At 68.2% G+C, this 16,734-nt stretch overlaps 3 protein-coding genes across 3 annotated transcripts; all 3 read left to right on the top strand.

The window, feature by feature from the left end:
• The first annotated feature begins 751 nt into the window (after positions 1-751).
• SLC6A8 (solute carrier family 6 member 8) lies at positions 752-6,980 on the top strand. The gene is made up of 14 exons (XM_084269667.1): positions 752-1,045; positions 1,449-1,667; positions 2,084-2,215; positions 2,992-3,259; positions 3,346-3,478; positions 3,758-3,892; positions 3,994-4,097; positions 4,191-4,315; positions 4,398-4,510; positions 4,590-4,727; positions 4,966-5,068; positions 5,177-5,277; positions 5,481-5,651; positions 6,459-6,980. The coding sequence occupies exons 1-14, from the start codon at positions 946-948 to the stop codon at positions 6,588-6,590; spliced, it is 1,974 nt and encodes a 657-aa protein (XP_084125793.1). The 5' UTR covers positions 752-945; the 3' UTR covers positions 6,591-6,980.
• Positions 6,981-8,072: 1,092 nt separating this feature from the next.
• Positions 8,073-9,175, top strand: LOC311196296 (epidermal differentiation-specific protein-like). The gene has a single exon (XM_084269832.1). It carries the CDS (start codon positions 8,097-8,099, stop codon positions 9,153-9,155), a length of 1,059 nt encoding a protein of 352 aa, XP_084125958.1. The 5' UTR covers positions 8,073-8,096; the 3' UTR covers positions 9,156-9,175.
• Positions 9,176-10,131: 956 nt separating this feature from the next.
• On the top strand, positions 10,132-16,131 carry QARS1 (glutaminyl-tRNA synthetase 1; the record flags this gene model as incomplete). The annotated part of the gene is made up of 24 exons (XM_084269736.1): positions 10,132-10,290; positions 10,567-10,714; positions 10,812-10,921; positions 11,019-11,094; positions 11,210-11,274; positions 11,466-11,519; positions 11,701-11,758; positions 11,878-11,949; positions 12,101-12,186; positions 12,428-12,514; positions 12,637-12,736; positions 12,858-12,936; positions 13,041-13,149; positions 13,232-13,362; positions 13,491-13,583; positions 13,754-13,891; positions 13,970-14,057; positions 14,138-14,281; positions 14,355-14,459; positions 14,848-14,940; positions 15,180-15,307; positions 15,472-15,538; positions 15,740-15,865; positions 15,943-16,131. The coding sequence occupies 24 exons, from the start codon at positions 10,132-10,134 to the stop codon at positions 15,991-15,993; spliced, it is 2,367 nt and encodes a 788-aa protein (XP_084125862.1). The 3' UTR covers positions 15,994-16,131.
• Positions 16,132-16,734: the final 603 nt, after the last annotated feature.

The following is a 16,734-nucleotide window of genomic DNA, read 5'->3' as shown; positions in this document are numbered from 1 at the left end:
GCCCCCGCCATGTCCCCTGGCACTCGGTGCACCCTACAGTTCGCTGTCACCACAGGGGGTCTAGGGGTGCCCACTATCCCCCTGCTGTCCCCAGTGCTGAGCACTTCTGGGGCCCCTGTTGATGAGTATGTCCTACAGCTGCGGGGAGACAGCCAGTCCCCCCGGTGCACCCTGGTGACTGCTGTGCCGTGTTGCCCGGTCTTTCCCGGTACAGCCCTGCCATTCCCGGTGCTGTCCTGCCGCCACAGTGCCTGGTGCCCCTCTGTGTGCCCTGACGCGAGTGGGGCGGGACTGCAAGCCCCCGTGTCCCGCAGTGAGCCCTGGTACCGATGTGGCAGGACCGGAGCCTCTTTGCCCCAGTGCCCGGTGTCCCCTGGTGCGCCACATCACCCGGTGTCCCCTGGTGCCGGTGCGTCAGGACTGCAAGTCCCGGTGCCGTGTGGCCCGGTGTGGGCTGGCGTGGCAGAACTGTAAGTCCCGCTGCTCGGCTGCCTCCCGCTGTGCCATGCGGCCTAGTGTCTCCCTAGCGCCCGGTATCCCGCCGGGACTCCCCGTTCCCCGCCGCGCGCCCCCCTGTCCCGTTACCCCCGCCTCGCCCCGGTGCCGGTTGGTGCCGGTTGCGGCGGGACTTCAAGTCCCGTCAAGCCGCGGGCGGGCGGCGCGTCCAATGGGGCTCGGGGGGCGGCGCGGCCGGTCGCTGCCTCCGCCGCCGCCCGGTGCCGCGGCGCAGAGAGCCCCGGAGCGGCCGCGCGGCGCCGGCCCCGCAGCCCGGCTCTGAGCCGCCCGCCCGGCCCGGCCCCCCCCGCCGCGCCCCGCCGCCCTCAATGAGGTTCTTCCGACTCACCTTCAAGTGCTTCGTGGATTGCTTCTGAGCCCCCCCCCCCCCGCCCCCCCACGGCCACGGAGCCGCCCCCGACCCGCCCCCGCTCCCCGGCCCCCCGCGACATGCCCCCCGTCCCCACCGACACGGCCGCCCCGCAGCCGCCCGCCGCCCCGCGAAGCGACGCCAACGCCACCGCCGCCGCTGCCCCCCCCGCGGGCTCCGGTAAGCGGGGAGCGCTGGGGAGGGATGAAGTTGGAGATGGGGATGAAGGAGGAAGGGAAGAGGGAAGAGGGAAGGGGAAGGGGAAGGAAGGGAGGGGGGGGGAGCGCCCACGGCCACTCGCGACCACGGCGCGCCCCCTCCCGCCGCCGCGGGGTGAGTCACCGCTCTGCATTGTGACGTCACGCGACGGCCTGACATCTGACGTCACGCCCCCACGCGCGGAGTGGGGCTCGAGGGGGGGGGAGGCGGGAAAGGCGCGGGGGGACCGTATGTATGTCTTCTCCCCTCCCCTTCCCCCCCCCCCGCGCTTTTCCCGCCCCCCCCCTTCCTCTCGCGCGCGCCCCCATGGGCGCGCGTGACGGCAGCGTGGGTTCCCCCCCCACCCCCCCCCGTGTCTCGGCAGCGGGCCGCGGGGAAGCGGAGGGCACGGAGCCTCCCCCAGCGGGCGAGGAGCGGGCAGTGACGGCACCGCTGGTGGGACCCCCCGGCCCCCCGAAAGCGGCCGCCCCCGAGCGGGAGACATGGACCCGGCAGATGGATTTCATCATGTCCTGCGTGGGTTTCGCCGTGGGGCTGGGCAACGTCTGGCGCTTCCCCTACCTGTGCTACAAGAACGGCGGAGGTGAGCCCCGTTCCTGCCCCGCGGCGGAGGGGCGCGGGGGGGGGTTGTGGGGGGGCACCTCACGGCACGCGGGAGCACCCCGTTTCCCACTCGATAGCGCGTGTGGGGGGGTCCCCCTGCGGTGCGCCAGCTCACCCCGCGCTCCGCCGGGGCACGGGGCCGCCCCACGGGTGCCCGCTGTCACCCTCCGGGGTGGGGGTCCGCGGGGAGCCCCCCGGCACCTGTCCGCCCTGACCTACATCGGCGGCACGGCGAGGGGAGGGCGCCCAGGCGCTTCTGCCATTCGCTGCGGCCCGGGCGGGCGGCGCGGGGAGCGAAGGGGGGGCCCGGGGGGGCCCGGGGGGGGCGGCGGCGGTGGCTGAGCCGGCCCCGTGTCCTGTCCAACACCACCCCCACCCCCGCTTCCCCGGTCCCAGGCGTCTTCCTCATCCCCTACCTGCTCATCGTCTTCGTGGGCGGCATCCCCGTCTTCTTCCTGGAGGTGGCCCTGGGGCAGTTCATGAAGCAGGGGGGCATCGCCGCCTGGAACATCGCCCCCCTCTTCAAGGGTAACGCCGCGCCCTGCCCGCGCCCTGCCTGTGGCCTCTCGCACCCTGCCCGCGGCCCCTGGCACCCCGCACCCTGCCCGGGGGCCCCGGTGACCTGCACGGGGCTGGCAGCACCCTTGCCGGCACCCTGCCCGGGGCACCTGCAGCTCCCTGGGGCCGGCGGCACCCTGCCCACGCCCTGCCCGCTCCCGTGCACCTTGCCCGCATCCCACTGCTACTCCGCACCCCAGCCAAGGGTGGCAGCGGGCTGTGCCTGCGCCCTACCCCTCCCCACCTGCCCCACGTCTCCCTGCCTACGTGCTGCCGGCTTCCCTGCCCGCTCCCGGCTTCCCGGGGGGCTGCCGCATCCCCTCAGGGGCGTCCTGCCGGCTTCCCTGCGCTGCACCCCACCGGGTCCCCCCTGCGCTGCACCCCGCCAGGTCCCTCCTGTCCTGGGCCATACTGCTGGCTGCCCCCCTGCCCTGTGCTGCCTGGGGTTGCCTGTCCCCACTGCCTCCCCCTGCCCCCACAGCATCTCCGCGTGCCCTTGGGGCTGCAGCTCCCTGCATCTCTATCCCATCCTGTCCCCATCCCATCCTGTTCCTGTCCCGTCCCCATCCCGTCCTGTCCCCATCCTGTCCCTGCCAGCTCCCCTGTCCTGCGCCCAGGCTGTTGGCTCCCTGCATCCCCACCAGCACGCCCTGACCTGGGGTGCCGGCTCCCCAACCCCGTTGGCACCTCTGGGGGTTGCCAGGCGCCCGTGGGTGCCCGCAGGCTCTGACGTCCCCATGCCACAGGTCTGGGCCTGGCCTCCATGGTGATCGTCTTCTTCTGCAACTCCTACTACATCATGATCCTGGTGTGGGGGCTCTTTTACCTGGTGCACTCGCTGACGGACACCCTGCCCTGGGCCACCTGCGGCCACTCTTGGAACACGGAGCAGTGCGCTGAGCTCTTCCACCTGGAGCTCTGTCGCAACGGCAGCGCCAACGCCAGCGCTGGGACCTTCAACTTCAGCTGCACCGACCTTGCCAACAAGCGCTCGCCCGTCATTGAGTTTTGGGAGTGAGTGTGGGGGCTGGCAGGGTCTCACCTGGGGCTGGGGAGGGGGGGTGGGTCGTGCCGGTGCTCAGCACAACCGCGCTCTGCAGGAACAAGGTGCTGCGGATCTCTGGGGACCTCAGCGAGCCAGGGGAGATGAACTGGCAGATGATCCTCTGCTTGGTCACCACCTGGGTTGTCGTCTATTTCTGCATCTGGAAGGGTGTCAAGTCGACTGGAAAGGTGACGCGGGGGGGTAGAGGAGTGGGGAGCGTCCGGGCCACCGGCATGTGGGGATGGGACTGCAGCACGTGACACTGCTGGCTGCTGCCCTCCTGTGCTGCAGCTCACACGGGTGCAGGACATCCTGTCCCACATCTGTCTGGGAGGTGCCATCAGCTGCTGGGGACATCCCTGGGTCCTGCTGTCCCTGCTGGGACACCAGCAGCAGGGGATGGGAGCCCTAGCTTTGCCCCGTGCTCCAGCCTTGTGGGGGGCTCACTGGTACCTGCTCCCCTGCAGATCGTCTACTTCACTGCGCTCTTCCCCTACGTGGTCCTCATCCTGCTGCTGGTCCATGGGGTGACGCTGCCTGGGGCGCTGGGTGGCATCATCTACTACCTAAAACCCGACTGGTCCAAGCTGGCAGAGGCACAGGTGAGGGTGGCAGAGAGGACAGGAGGGGGGTGAGTGAAGCAGGGGGGCATCCCCCAGCTGTCCTGCCCCCCTGCCTTATGCCCCCCCACCCCGTGCTCCAGGTCTGGATCGATGCTGGCACCCAGATCTTCTTCTCCTACGCCATCGGGCTGGGTGCCCTGACCGCGCTGGGCAGCTACAACCGCTTCCACAACAACTGCTACAGGTAGGGCCATGCTGGCTGCAGGATGTCCCACCACTGTGTTTCCCGGCATCCCCCTGGTGCCCCCTGGCACCCCCTGACCCACTCTGCCCGCAGGGACGCCTACATCCTGGCCGTGATCAACAGCTCCACCAGCTTCTTCGCTGGCTTCGTTGTCTTCTCCGTGCTGGGCTTCATGGCCTCCGAGCAAGGCGTGGACATCTCCAAGGTGGCTGAGTCCGGTGAGTGCCAGGCGCCGGGTGCCCGTTGGCACTGTGCCCCCCTCTGGGGCGGCACCGCTGACCGGACCCTGCTTTTCTGCAGGCCCTGGGCTGGCTTTCATCGCCTACCCCAAAGCCGTGACGCTGATGCCCTTGTCCCCGCTCTGGGCCACGCTCTTCTTCTTCATGCTCCTCGTGCTGGGGCTGGACAGCCAGGTGTGGTGACAGGCCAGGGGATGGGGAAGAGGAGGGTGGGGAGTGGCACGTCCCCGCTGAGCCCCGCTCTCTGCCACAGTTTGTCGGTGTGGAGGGTTTCATCACGGGCATCCTGGACCTGTTCCCCCAGCCGGGGGCCGGCTCGCTGCGCCGCGAGCTCACTGCCGCGCTCTGCTGCGTCGTCTGCTGCCTCATCGACCTCTCCATGGTCACGCAGGTGGGGGATGCGGGGGGACACCAGCACCTTGTCCCTGGGGGTGTCACTTCCCACACAACAGCACGGGGTGGGAGCTCCCTAGGGTCGCCACCGCCGTGGCGCCGGGGGCTGCCCATCAGCATGGGGCGTGCTGTGGGGGCACAGGGTGCCTGTCCCAGCTGGGACAGTGCCCGCACCTGCCCGTGCCGGTGTTGGGGTGGTGGCACTGCCCCGGTGACGTGCGGTGCCGTCCCGGCAGGGCGGTATGTACGTGTTCCAGCTCTTTGACTACTACTCGGCCAGCGGGATCACGCTGCTGTGGCAGGCTTTCTGGGAGTGCGTGGTCATTGCCTGGGTCTACGGTGAGGCCGGGGGACACGGGCCGGGATGGGGAGGGGAGGGGGGACAGATGGATACACGGGTGCCCCCCGGGGCCTGGCTGACGCCCCCCCCCCCCTCTCTCCCCGCAGGCGCCGACCGCTTCATGGACGACGTGGCCCGTATGATCGGGTACCGGCCCCTGCCCTTCATGAAGTGGTGCTGGGCCGTGGTGACGCCGCTGGTCTGCGTGGTGAGACACGGGGACGCGGGACGCGGCGTGCCCGGTGCCGCGGGTACCGAGCTCCCTCCGCTGGCTGCGGCGGGCACGGCGGCCGCGGGGAGCCCCGAGCCGTGCGGTGACACGCGTGGGGACAGGGGTGTCTGCCTGGGGCCCTGCGGGACGTGACCACCCCTCCTTCCCCCTCCCCTCTTCTCTCCCCCCTCCCGCCCCAGGGCATCTTCGTGTTCCACGTGGTGAACTACAAGCCGCTGACCTACAACAAGACCTACGTGTACCCGTGGTGGGGGGACGCCATCGGCTGGGTGCTGGCCCTCTCGTCCATGCTCTGCATCCCCTGCACCGTCCTCTACAAGCTCCTGCGCTGCAAAGGGTCCCTGCGCGAGGTGAGGGCGGTGTGGCGGGGGGTCTCCTGCCTCTGTCCCCAGCCCATCGCAGCCATCCCTGTCCCTGTTCTCCTCTCACTCCTGTCCCTGTCCCATCCCCATTCCCATCCAAGTGCTGTCTGCACTGCCACCTCTGTCCCAACCCCAGCCAAATCCGGTCCCTGTCCCCATCTCTGTCCCAGCCCCAGCCAAATCTGGTCCCTGTCCCCATCTCTGTCCCAACCCCGGCCAAATCCGGTCCCTGTCCCCATCTCCGTCCCAGCCCCAGCCAAATCTGGTCCCTGTCTTCATCACTTTCTCACACCCAACCTCACCTGAATCCCATCCTTGCTCACATCACTCAGTCCTATCCCCATCCAAATCCCATCCCTGTCACTCTCACTCCCAGCCACTCCTGTCCCTGTCCCCATCACTGTCCTGCTCTAAATCCCATTTCAGTCCCTTTGCCATCCCAGTCTCAACCCATCCTTATTCCTGTACACATTGCTCTCACTCCCATCCTAATCCTGTCCCTGTCACTGTCTCACTCCCAACCTCACCCAAATCCCATCCTTGCTGACATCACTGTCTTAATCCCGGCAGCATCTCAGTCCCAGCCCTGTCCCCATCTCATCCCTGTCCCCATGCTCTCCCTCTCAATGCCATTTCAATTCCTTCCCCATCCCAATTTTACCTCCATCCCCATCCAAATCCCATCCCCATCCCCACCTTGATCCCATCCCTATGCGCTGAGGGGGTTGCACCATGCCAAGTCCAGGGCAACCCCCGGTGCTGCCGTCCCTGTGCGCTGACCCAGTGTCCCCGCAGCGCTGGCAGCTCCTGACCACTCCAATCTGGGGCCACCATCACTTGGAGTACCTGACGCCCGAGGCAGAAGCCAAGCTGCTGGCCCCCGAGCCCCCCAAGGAGAAGGCGACGCTCTTCGAGACTGTGATCTGAGCGTGGGGAGGGTCGTGCTGCTCCCGCCCGCCATAGCAATAATGCCAGCACTGCCTCCCACCCACGCTGTCCTGCGCCCCCCGTGCCGCCCCGGCCCGCCGGCCTCGCCGCAGGGGGAGGGAGGGTGCACGACGGCGAGGTGAGGGGGGTTGCTGGGGGCCGCAGGGCTGGGGCGGCCATGGGGAGCAGGAGGGGTCCCTGGCACGGGGGAGGGTGGCAGCCCCGGGGGGCCGGCGGGAAGGCTGTGGGTTGGGGGTGGGGAGCGAACAGGACAGCCCTTCCCTGGACCCCGCCTGCGGCCCCCGTGGCCCCCCACTCACTAACCGCTTCCTGTAGCATTTGTCTGGTGTAATCCCCGACCGCCCCGACATCTGGCAATAAACTGGGAGACCCTGGCAACCCTGGCACTGCAAGCAGAGGAAGGGGGGCACCGGCAGTGGGCGACTGGGGGAGTGAGATTAACGTGGTACCTGCCTGTCTGGGAGCAGGGGCGAGGCTTGGCCTGCCCCAGACCCCACGAGCTGCCCAAGCCTGGCCCCGGTGGGCTGCCAGGGTGGGAGTGCGCATGCCCTGTGTGTGGTACTGGCAGCTTCTGGGGGTCCAGCTCCGATCTGAGCAGTGGGGGCTCACGTAGTACCCTGAGGAAGCCCCTAGCATGCTATGCTCAGGGTGGCTGCCAGCTGTCCCCGTGTCCTGGCTGGGCAGCAGCATCCCGCTGTGCCCAGCGCTGGCACCCGTCACCTCGGGAAGTTTGTGGCCATTGTGTCTGTGGCCACAGACACAAGGGGGGGAGAGGGGCCACCCCCTGCCGCGGCCATCCTTGGGCACGGGGCTGGGGCAGCGGCACCATGGTGGTGGGCTATGTCCTGTGCCCAAGAGCACCGGGGTGCTGGAGGGGCTTGTCTCAGGGCGCTGGCTTGCCCCACCACGATACTCTCTCACCCCACCGGGGCGAAGCCGGCAGTTCCTGCCCCACCGGCAACACACGCTGTAATTAGCGCAGGCAGGGCGGAAGCATCAGTGATAATTGGTGGTGACTCGTTAGCACTGGAGCGCCACGAGCTCGGGGTGCAGCAAGACTTTCCGGCAGGGTGGGTCTGCGGGGATGGATGGCATCCCCAGCCGCCGGGTGCACTGAGGCCATGCGGGGCCTGGCTGGCTCCCCGCTGCCAGAGCGGGGGCTGGGGCTGGGCGCGGGTGTGGGGGCGAGCACCGTCATCGCCTTCGCTTCGTGCCGCAGCACGCCCCGGCCCTGCCACCCCCTCGTAAAAGGCACGTCCGCAGGCCGGCGTCGGGGCGCTGCCGGGCACAGGCGGTGAGAGCGTGAGGACCAGCCAGAGGTGGGCAAAGGGGAGCAGAAGGCAGGGGAGGAAAGTGGGTGCTGGGGACAGGGGGGGCCTGTTCGCTGGCTGGGCTTTCCCCGGAGCTTCCCTGTGGCATTGACAACCCCACGCCAGGGGACTTGACAGGCGCCGAGCCCTGGCAGGGGCGAGCGCCTGCGGCACCATGAACCGGATCACGGTGTACGAGCGTGCCGACTTCGAGGGGCTGAGCCGGGAATTCACCTGCGACGTGCCCGACCTGCACGAGCTGGATTTTGGGAACTGCATCGCCTCCCTGAAGGTGGTGGGGCAGCCCTGGATTGCCTACACGGGCCCCAAGTACGAGGGGGAACCCTACGCCTTTGAGGAGGGCGAGTACCCGTCCGTGGGGCGGCCCAACAGCTTCTCAGCTCTGCGCCTGGTGCACCACGACCTGGGGGACCCCCAGATCACCCTCTATGAGCACCCCAACTTCCAAGGTGCCTGCAAGGTGGTGACGGAGGAGACCAACTTGGCGTACGGGTACTTCAACGACCGGGTGGCCTCCCACGTGGTGCAGCGAGGCGTCTGGCTGCTCTACCAGCACCCCGGCCGGGGTGGTTGGCACTGCCTGGCGTGGCCTGGCGAGCGTCTCGCCGACTACAAACCCGAGCTGAACTTCCAGGCTCGGTTGTCCCACCTGCGCCCGCTGCGGCCTGGGCAGCCCCTGGTCTCGGCACGTCTCCTCTGGGAGCAGAAGCGGGTGGAGGCAGAACGGGAGGTGCTGGTGGATGAGGTTGAAGGGGTGAACGAGACGGAGTCGGAGCAGGTGCTGGCGGCCAGCAGCAGCCGGGAGTACAGCACCACGCTCTGGCAGAGCTTCCACTTCAGCAACGCCACCAGCCTCAAAGCTGGGCTCTCCTTCACGCTGACTGTGGAAGCCTCTAACGTCTTCACGGTTCAAAAGGGACGCAGCGAATCCAGCACCCGCCGGGACCGTGTGGAGGTGCAGCTGCCAGCCAAGATCCCCCCGCGCACGGCGCTCAGCATCCAGGTGCTGCGGAAGGAGGTGACGCTCTCCGTCCCGGTCCTGCTCACCATCACCCAGAACGAAGCCGTTCGTACGGAGATGGGCGAGTACCGCAGCGTCTCCGGCACCAACATCAGCGCCCGGTATAGCTTGAAGCCTCTGCCGGCTGCAGGCAGGGAGCAGGCAGCCACTGAGGGGACGGAGACAGCGCCGAGCAAGGGGATGGAGCTGTAGCTGTAGCCAGGCACTGGCTCTGTCCCCCCGCTGTTGTGGGACCCCCGAGGACACCGGCGCTGCCTCTCCGACCCGACCATGGAGGAGCTGGGACCTGTCTCGCCTGGCTGCGCCGGGTGGCCGCGGCTGTCGGGATCTGCCGGTGCCTCCAGCACGGCAGAGCCAATAAACCCCCTTCCCCAACCTCCCGGGTCTGTTGCTGCTGGGGCCGGGGGGGTGGGAGTGGGCTGCGGGGACACACTGGACTGGGAGAGCCGGCGGTACCAGGCTGGGGAAGCTGGAGAATACTGGGAAGAGCCAGGGGAGCTGCGGATACCCCAGGGCTGGGGTTAGGAGCGGCGCCTTGTCCTCCCCGCCTGGGCTAAGGGGGGTAAAGACCCCGGGGTAAACAGGGCTGGGGATTGGACGGGAGACCGGGCTGGGTCTATATACGGGGCTGAGGCACACGGAGTAGGGAAGTGGGGAGCACTGGGCTGGGGCAGGAGGGGCGCTGGGTTGGTGCGGCCGGAGTGGGACAGTGGGGCGGGGGGGGATACCGGGCTGTGGCAGCACCGCGACCCCCGCCGGGGACACGGGAAGGGCCGCCGGGCTCACGGGGAGACACGGGAGCCGGTCTGAGCGAGCTACGGCTGCGGGGCGAGGACAAAGGGCCGCGGGGCGGGGGGCTCCCGGCGGGGCGGGACCTGGGGCGGGGCGCCGCAGCCCCCAGGCCCCGCCCCGCCCCTCGGCTCTGGCCCCGCCCCCCACGTGGCTCCCACCGCCGCCGGGCTCTTTAAATGATGCAACCGACCGCGGGCTTGGCCCCGCCCCCTGAGCGGCTATTCGCGGAGCCTGCGCCGAGCTCCCCCACCCCATTGGCCGAGGCGGGCCCCTCTCATAGTCGATAGGCTTGTCCTGCGACGCCGGCACGCCCTCCCCGCTGCGATTGGCTGGGCTTGTCCCCGCCCCCCTGGCGGGCGGTCGCGGCGGCAGCAGCATGGCGGCGGCGGCGGCGGCGGGGGTCATGGCGGCGGCGGCGGATGAGGAGGCGGAGGCGTTGGGGCTCTTCACCGGCATCGGCCTCAGCGAAGCCAAAGCGCGGGAGACGCTGCGCAACGGGGCGCTGAGCGCGCTGCTCCGCCAAGCCGTCCTGCAGGTGTGCCCGCTGCCCCGCCCCCGCTCCCGCTTCCCCGTGAGACGGCGCCGCGACCCCCGACAGCCGCCCCCGCCCCATCAGCCCCTCCCGGCCCCACCTGCTCCCGGCCCCGCCGAGCGGTGTCCGCCTTCGGCACACTCGGGCCGCCCCGCCCCTCCCCTCCACTCCCCTCCCCCCTCCCTCTTCCCCCCCCCCCTCCCCGCCCCGTCCCGGGGCCGCCGGTTCACCGGGGCTCAGCCCCGGGCTGGCCCTGACGCTTCCCCGGGGCGGCGGCAGGCTCGGAGCGCGCTGGGCCCGGCTCTGGACAAAGCCACCGGAACGCTACTGTACAACGCGGCCGCCCGGCTCAGGGACCCGAAGCACCTCGGCTTCCTCGTCGGCTACATCACCCGCAGGGAGATCCTCACCGACCTGCAGCTCAGCGGTACCGTGAGGCCCCGGGACCCCCCCTCCCCCCCCCTACCTCTTAGCCCCGGCGGGGAGGGCAGCGCCCAGCTCCTAACCCTCCCCTCCGCCCGCAGCCGCCCTGGAATACGTGCGGAGCCACCCCCTGGAGCCCCTGGACGCGGCGGACTTTGAGCAGGCCTGCGGCGTGGGGGTGTGCATCACCCCGGAGCAGATCGAGGAGGCGGTGAGCTGCGGGCGGGTGGGTGGGTGGGCTGGCAAGAGCCCGGTGCCGTGCTCCGTGCCCGCCTCGCTCACCTCTGTGTCGCCGTCCCGCTCCCCAGGTGGAGGCTGTGATCGGCGAGCACCGGGCCCAGCTGCTGGCCGAGCGCTACCGCTTCAATATGGGGCTGCTGATGGGTGAGTGTGGGGCAGCGGGGTGGCTGCTGCCTGGCAGCCCTGCCCCCCTGGGTCTGGAGAGACAGCCCTTCGCTGTGGGCCGTGCCCCTCGCCCACTGGGGTGCCCTGTCCGCAGGAGAGGCGCGTAGCCGGCTGCGGTGGGCGGATGGGAAGACTGTCAAGAACGAGGTGGATCTGCAGGTGGGTGTGAAGGCAGCGGCTCGGGTGCTGCTGGGGGTTGGTGCCGTGCCTGGCGTGGGACCTGCTGGCCTGTCCCATGGTGGGGCCTGATGCTGGGGACAGGGTAGGTGCAGGCAAGGTGAGGGTGACAGCTGGACAGGGCCACCTCCAGGCTTTGGGGCACTTTTCCTGTTCTTCTCTCCTTTCCTCAGGTGCTGCATTTGCTGGGGCCAAAGACAGAAGCTGACCTGGAAAAGAAACCAAAGGTGAGGAGGAGGGGGAGGCTGGGAATGGGGATGGTATTTCCCTGTTGTGTGTCCAGCAGGATCCCAAATTGCTGCTCTGGGCCCTCCACAAGTCTGAGAGAGTGCTGGGGCAGCAGCCTGGGCCAGGGGGGAAGGTGGGTGCCGGGGCTGGGCACTCAGGGTGCTGTGCTGGTCCCTGCAGGCTGCAAAGGTCCGGCTGGCCCCGGCAGAGAAACAGAAGGTGGCTGTGGTGGAGAATGGTAAGAGACAGTCCTCCTGCAGCAGCTTCCCTAGCCCGACAGCTCATGGCCAGGACCTGCCTCTGAGCTGGGCCCTGGGAGCTGCGGTCGGGCCCCTGCTCAGCCCTGTCTCTCTGCAGGTGAGGTGGGCACTGAGACACGGTCGCTGCTGGAGCAGCTGCGAGGAGAAGCCCTCAAGTTCCACAAGCCCGGTGAGTGAGCGGGGGCCCTGCCGTGTGCAGGGCTGCTCCACCAGCTCTCCGTCCTGTGGGTGACTGGCCCAGCCCTGGATCCTTCCCCACTGGCTGCCGGGCTTGGCTCAGCTCGGGTGGTGCTGCAACCCTGAGCATCCTCTGCCTGCAGGAGAGAACTACAAGACCGAGGGCTATGTGGTGACGCCCAACACCATGGCTCTGCTGAAGCAGCACCTGGCAGTCACGGGTGGGCAGGTGAGGCCACGTCCCCCAGCCCGGTGGTTCCCTGCGAGGGTGGCACTACTGGGCCAGGCTCCAGACGGGTGGGTGGAGTGGCTGGGGGGGGCACACAGCTTACTGGGGCACAGCTGAAGGCAGCACCCATTTGGCACGGAGGCTCTTTGGGATGACAGTGGACTCGCAGCAGTGCCCTTGCTGTTGAGGAGGGGGAGAGTCTCCTGCCCAAGGACAGAGGCGTTCCCTTTCCCCTTCGCAGGTGCGGACACGGTTCCCTCCTGAGCCCAACGGGATCTTGCACATTGGCCATGCCAAGGCCATCAACTTCAACTTTGGCTATGCCAAGGTGAGAAGCACCAAGCTGCGCTGGCAGCTCTCCCCAGCCCCTGCCTCCCCATCTGCTTGGCCACTGGCCTGTCCCTGTGGTCTCTCAAGGAGCGGGTGCTCATTGTCCCCCCTCCTCCCCAGGCTAATGGTGGCATATGCTTCCTGCGCTATGACGACACCAACCCTGAGAAGGAGGAGGAGAAGTACTTCACAGCCATCCGGGAGATGGTGGAGTGGCTGGGTACAACTCGGGCCGGGGAGAGCAGGATCAGGCCAGGCGCTGCGGGGGACATCCCTGGACACGGGTCCTGCTGCTGGGCCCTGGGGGTGCCTCCAACCCGCTGTTTCCCCCATCCCCACAGGCTACCAGCCCTATGCTGTCACTCATGCGTCGGATTACTTTGACCAGCTTTACACCTGGGCTCTGGAGCTCATCCGCAGGTGAGCGTGCTGGGGTGGGGTGGGTGTCCCCTGTCAAAGCTGGGGCTGTCCCTCGCCCCGGGGATGGGCCACTCACGTCCTGTGACGGTGTTTTCCCTGTTTAGGGGCCAGGCATACGTCTGCCATCAGAAGGTTGAGGAGATCAAGGGCCACAACCCACCGCCCTCACCGTGGCGGGACCGGCCTGCTGAGGAGTCACTCCTGCTCTTTGAGGTACACCTGGCTGGGGGCAGGCACCCCGTGCCTGTGGGGTTTGGGTGGGTGGCTCAGCTGACAGCTTCCCCCTGTTCCACAGGACATGCGAAAGGGCAAGTTTGGGGAGGGGGAGGCCACGCTGCGGATGAAGCTGGTGATGGAGGATGGGAAGATGGACCCTGTTGCCTACCGTGTCAAGTTCACTCCGCACCACCGCACTGGGGACAAGTGGTAGGGAGGGTGTACGGTGTCCTGGCATGTGTGGCAGGGGTGGGTCAGCATCTCCTGGGAGTGGGGAGGTGTCGGGAGGGGAGCAGCACCACGCTCTGCCCCAGGGCTGACTGCATCTTGCCTTGCAGGTGCATCTACCCCACGTATGACTACACACACTGCCTCTGCGACTCCATCGAGCACATCACCCACTCCCTCTGCACCAAGGAGTTCCAGGCCAGGTGAGCACCGTGCACAACCCTTCCCAGAGCTGAGCCACAACTGGCAGGGCAGCTCTGTGTGGAGCAGCTCATCGCATCCCGACTGCTGCCAAAGTGCCAGGGGACAGTGTGTCCGTGGGGCTGTGGCAGGCAGGAGGCTGAGCCGGGCTGCCCCTGTGCCTGCTTTGCAGGCGCTCCTCCTACTTCTGGCTGTGCAACGCGCTGGATGTTTACTGCCCCGTGCAGTGGGAGTACGGGCGCCTGAACCTGCTCTACACCGTCGTCTCCAAGAGGAAGATCATCCGGCTGGTGGAGACGGGCGCCGTGAGGTAGGAATGGGGCCAGCAGCCAGGGTGGGTCTCACCCCTGGGCACGCTCGGCTGTCACACGTCACGGTGTTTTCTCAGGGACTGGGATGACCCACGGCTCTTCACGCTGACAGCCCTGCGCCGGCGAGGCTTCCCCCCTGAGGCCATCAACAACTTCTGTGCCCGGGTAAGTGCTGGGGGCAGGATGGGAGGGGGTAGGTCTGTGCGTCCCCTTGGCCAGCGCGGTGATGACAGGCTGCGCCCCAGGTCGGTGTGACGGTGGCCCAGGCAACGATGGAACCGCATCTGCTGGAGGCGTGTGCGCGGGAGGTGCTGAATGAGCAGGCCCCACGTGCCATGGCTGTCCTGGAGCCCCTCAGGGTCACCATCACCAACTTCCCTGCCCCGAAGGTGAGACTGGTGTAGGGTGGGTAGGGGGAATGGGGGTCCCTAGGGTTAGTATTCACCCCCTCCTCCTCCTCAGGCACTCGAAGTCCTCGTGCCCAACTTTCCAGCTGATGAGAGCCGGGGTTTCCATAAAGTACCCTTCCAGCCCACCATCTACATCGAGGAGACAGACTTCAGGGAGGTGAGTTGGACCCACAGGACCTGTTCCCCTTGCTCCTGGGAGCTGCAGCTTGGGCTGCATGAGCCTGGCAGCTGTGGGAGGAGCACTAGTGCTACATGGGGCAGAGGTGGGTGTCAGGCACCCCAGTGCAACTCCCAAATGTGATAGCAGCTCTGCCGGGCATGGGGGAAATGCCTGCTGCCCTTGTCCCAGCCAGGGTATGTCTGACAGTGCTGGGGAACATCCAGCAGCAACATGAGAATTCAAACAGCCCCAGGTCCCCCCGATTCCCTGGGATGGCAGGAGTGTGTGTGTGGGGGGGTGTGCGGTCATGAGGAGAGCACCATGCTGGAGTTGGGACCCACTGCCTGTGCTGGGACCCCTTGTGCAGCCATGAACTCTCGTGCAGGAGACAGACAAAGGCTACAAGCGCCTGGCCCCTGGGCAGCCGGTGGGGCTACGCCACGCTGGTTATGTCATCACCGTCCAGAACATCATCAAGGTGGGTGCCACTGGGCACTGGTGACACACGGTTGGGCCGTGGGATGCCAGGTTGTGGCTGTGCCTTGCACCAGGCTGGGTGCAGGCTGTCTGCATGGCAGCTCCCTGCCAGCCCCGTGCCTTGTGTGGTGGGAAACAGGGGTCCCCTGAGCTGGGGGGCCAGCAGTTCAGCCCCAGGGCTGCCCTGTGAGGTGAGGCCTGATTGCTGCCTGGTGCCTTGTCTCATCTCCTCTTGCCCAGGATGCCAGCGGGCGCGTGATTGAGCTGGAGGTGACCTGCACCAAGTCGGATGTGGCAGAGAAGCCCAAAGCCTTCATCCATTGGGTGTCGGAGCCGCTGGCATGTGAAGTGCGGCTCTACGAGCGGCTGTGAGTATAGGGCTGCCTGCGGAGCTGCGGGTGGAAGCTCAGCAGTGCTGGGGTAGCAGCGTGGCCCTGCACCTCCAGGCTCTGCTGGGGTCTGCCTGGCTCCTCGGCGGGGAAGATGCTGCTGTGGTGACCCACGGCTTTGGGGTGAGACTGTTTCGTGACAGGTTTTTGCACAAAAATCCTGAGGACCCGTCGGAGGTGCCCGGTGGCTTCCTGAGTGACCTCAACCCTGTAAGCAGCAGCAGGAGCTGGGGCTATGGGCTTGGGGGAGCTGGGCACTTCCTGCACATATGCTGCAGTCACCCAATTCCATGCACTCCCTCCCCCTCCCTCTGTCATGTCCCGCTGGGAAGAAGGGCTGGGGGGTGGAGCAGGGCTGGGGAGGGGCACAGAGGGGCTGGAGGTGCTGACTGAGCTGTCTCCCCCTGTCAGGACTCCCTGCGTGTGGTACACAATGCCCTGGTTGACAGCTCTGTCCTCTCTGCTCGGCCCTTTGACAAGTTCCAGTTCGAGCGGCTGGGCTACTTCTCCGTGGATCCTGACAGCAAGGAGGGGAAGGTGAGCCCTGGGGGCCGTGCAGTGGGGCTCCCCCAGCCAGCCCTGGGGCTCTGAGCTGACCCTCTGCCTGTCTCCAGCTGGTGTTCAACCGGACTGTGACGCTGAAGGAGGACCCTGGCAAGGCCTGAAGGATCCGCTGCCGCCGCCCCACGATGATGCTGCATCCCCAGGGATCCCTGCGCACCCCCAGCGCCGCCGTGCCTTGGTGCAGCCCCCCCTGGGGCGCCCCACAGCATCGCCTCAATAAACAGAGCATCCCAGCCCTGGCCCCGTGCTGTCCCTGCCTCCTGTCCTACCGCTCAGCCTTGCTGGGGGGGGGGCGGTGTTTGGGGTGGGACCCTCCTGTTCCTGGGGGCTCTGGGTCTGTTCCTGCCCCCCGTGCAGGGCCGGTACACCCCCCCCACACCCCCCCACCACAGGAGCTGCAGCTTCTCCGAGGCTGGGCTGGGGTTGAGGGTGTCGGAGTGGGGTGTTGGAGGGTCCCCTGGCTCCGTAGCGGCCGCGGCAGGTGCGGGCAGGAGCGAGGGTGTGCGCGCTGTGTACAAACACCGCCCCGGTACCGTCCCCTGTTAAGGTGGACTCGAGTGGGGCGGCCCCCGTCCGGCCCCGGGCTGGGGGTCAGGGGCGGCCCCGCCGGACCAGCGTGGCCTCCCTTCCCTGAGCCGCGGGACGGGGTCCGGGGTCCTGCCCTGGGAGTGGGGGGCTTCAGCCTGGCGCCACGGGCCACCTTAAGCAGCAGCGGGGCCGGGGAGGGCGCGCCGAGCACATGGGCACGTTAAAGCAGCCCCGGCTCGGCCCCGCCGCGCAGGGAGCGCTCGGCCCCCGCGCTGCCCCCCGAGGCTCAGCAGGGCGCGGCGCGGTCCCCGCCG

This window comes from Gallinula chloropus, assembly GCF_964237585.1.
Source record: "Gallinula chloropus genome assembly, chromosome: 12".
Classification (NCBI taxonomy): domain Eukaryota; kingdom Metazoa; phylum Chordata; class Aves; order Gruiformes; family Rallidae; genus Gallinula; species Gallinula chloropus.
Note: the sequence above shows the minus strand (reverse complement) of the source record. Positions and strands in the feature narration are given on the sequence as shown.

Excerpts from the sequence above, each read along its gene's own strand:
- SLC6A8 (XM_084269667.1), top strand. The coding sequence starts at position 946 with ATGCCCCCCGTCCCCACCGACACGGCCGCCCCGCAGCCGCCCGCCGCC. Across the intron at positions 3,479-3,757 it reads GTGTCAAGTCGACTGGAAAG|ATCGTCTACTTCACTGCGCT; the intron begins GTGACGCGGGGG and ends GCTCCCCTGCAG. Across the intron at positions 3,893-3,993 it reads CCAAGCTGGCAGAGGCACAG|GTCTGGATCGATGCTGGCAC; the intron begins GTGAGGGTGGCA and ends CCCGTGCTCCAG.
- LOC311196296 (XM_084269832.1), top strand. The coding sequence starts at position 8,097 with ATGAACCGGATCACGGTGTACGAGCGTGCCGACTTCGAGGGGCTGAGC.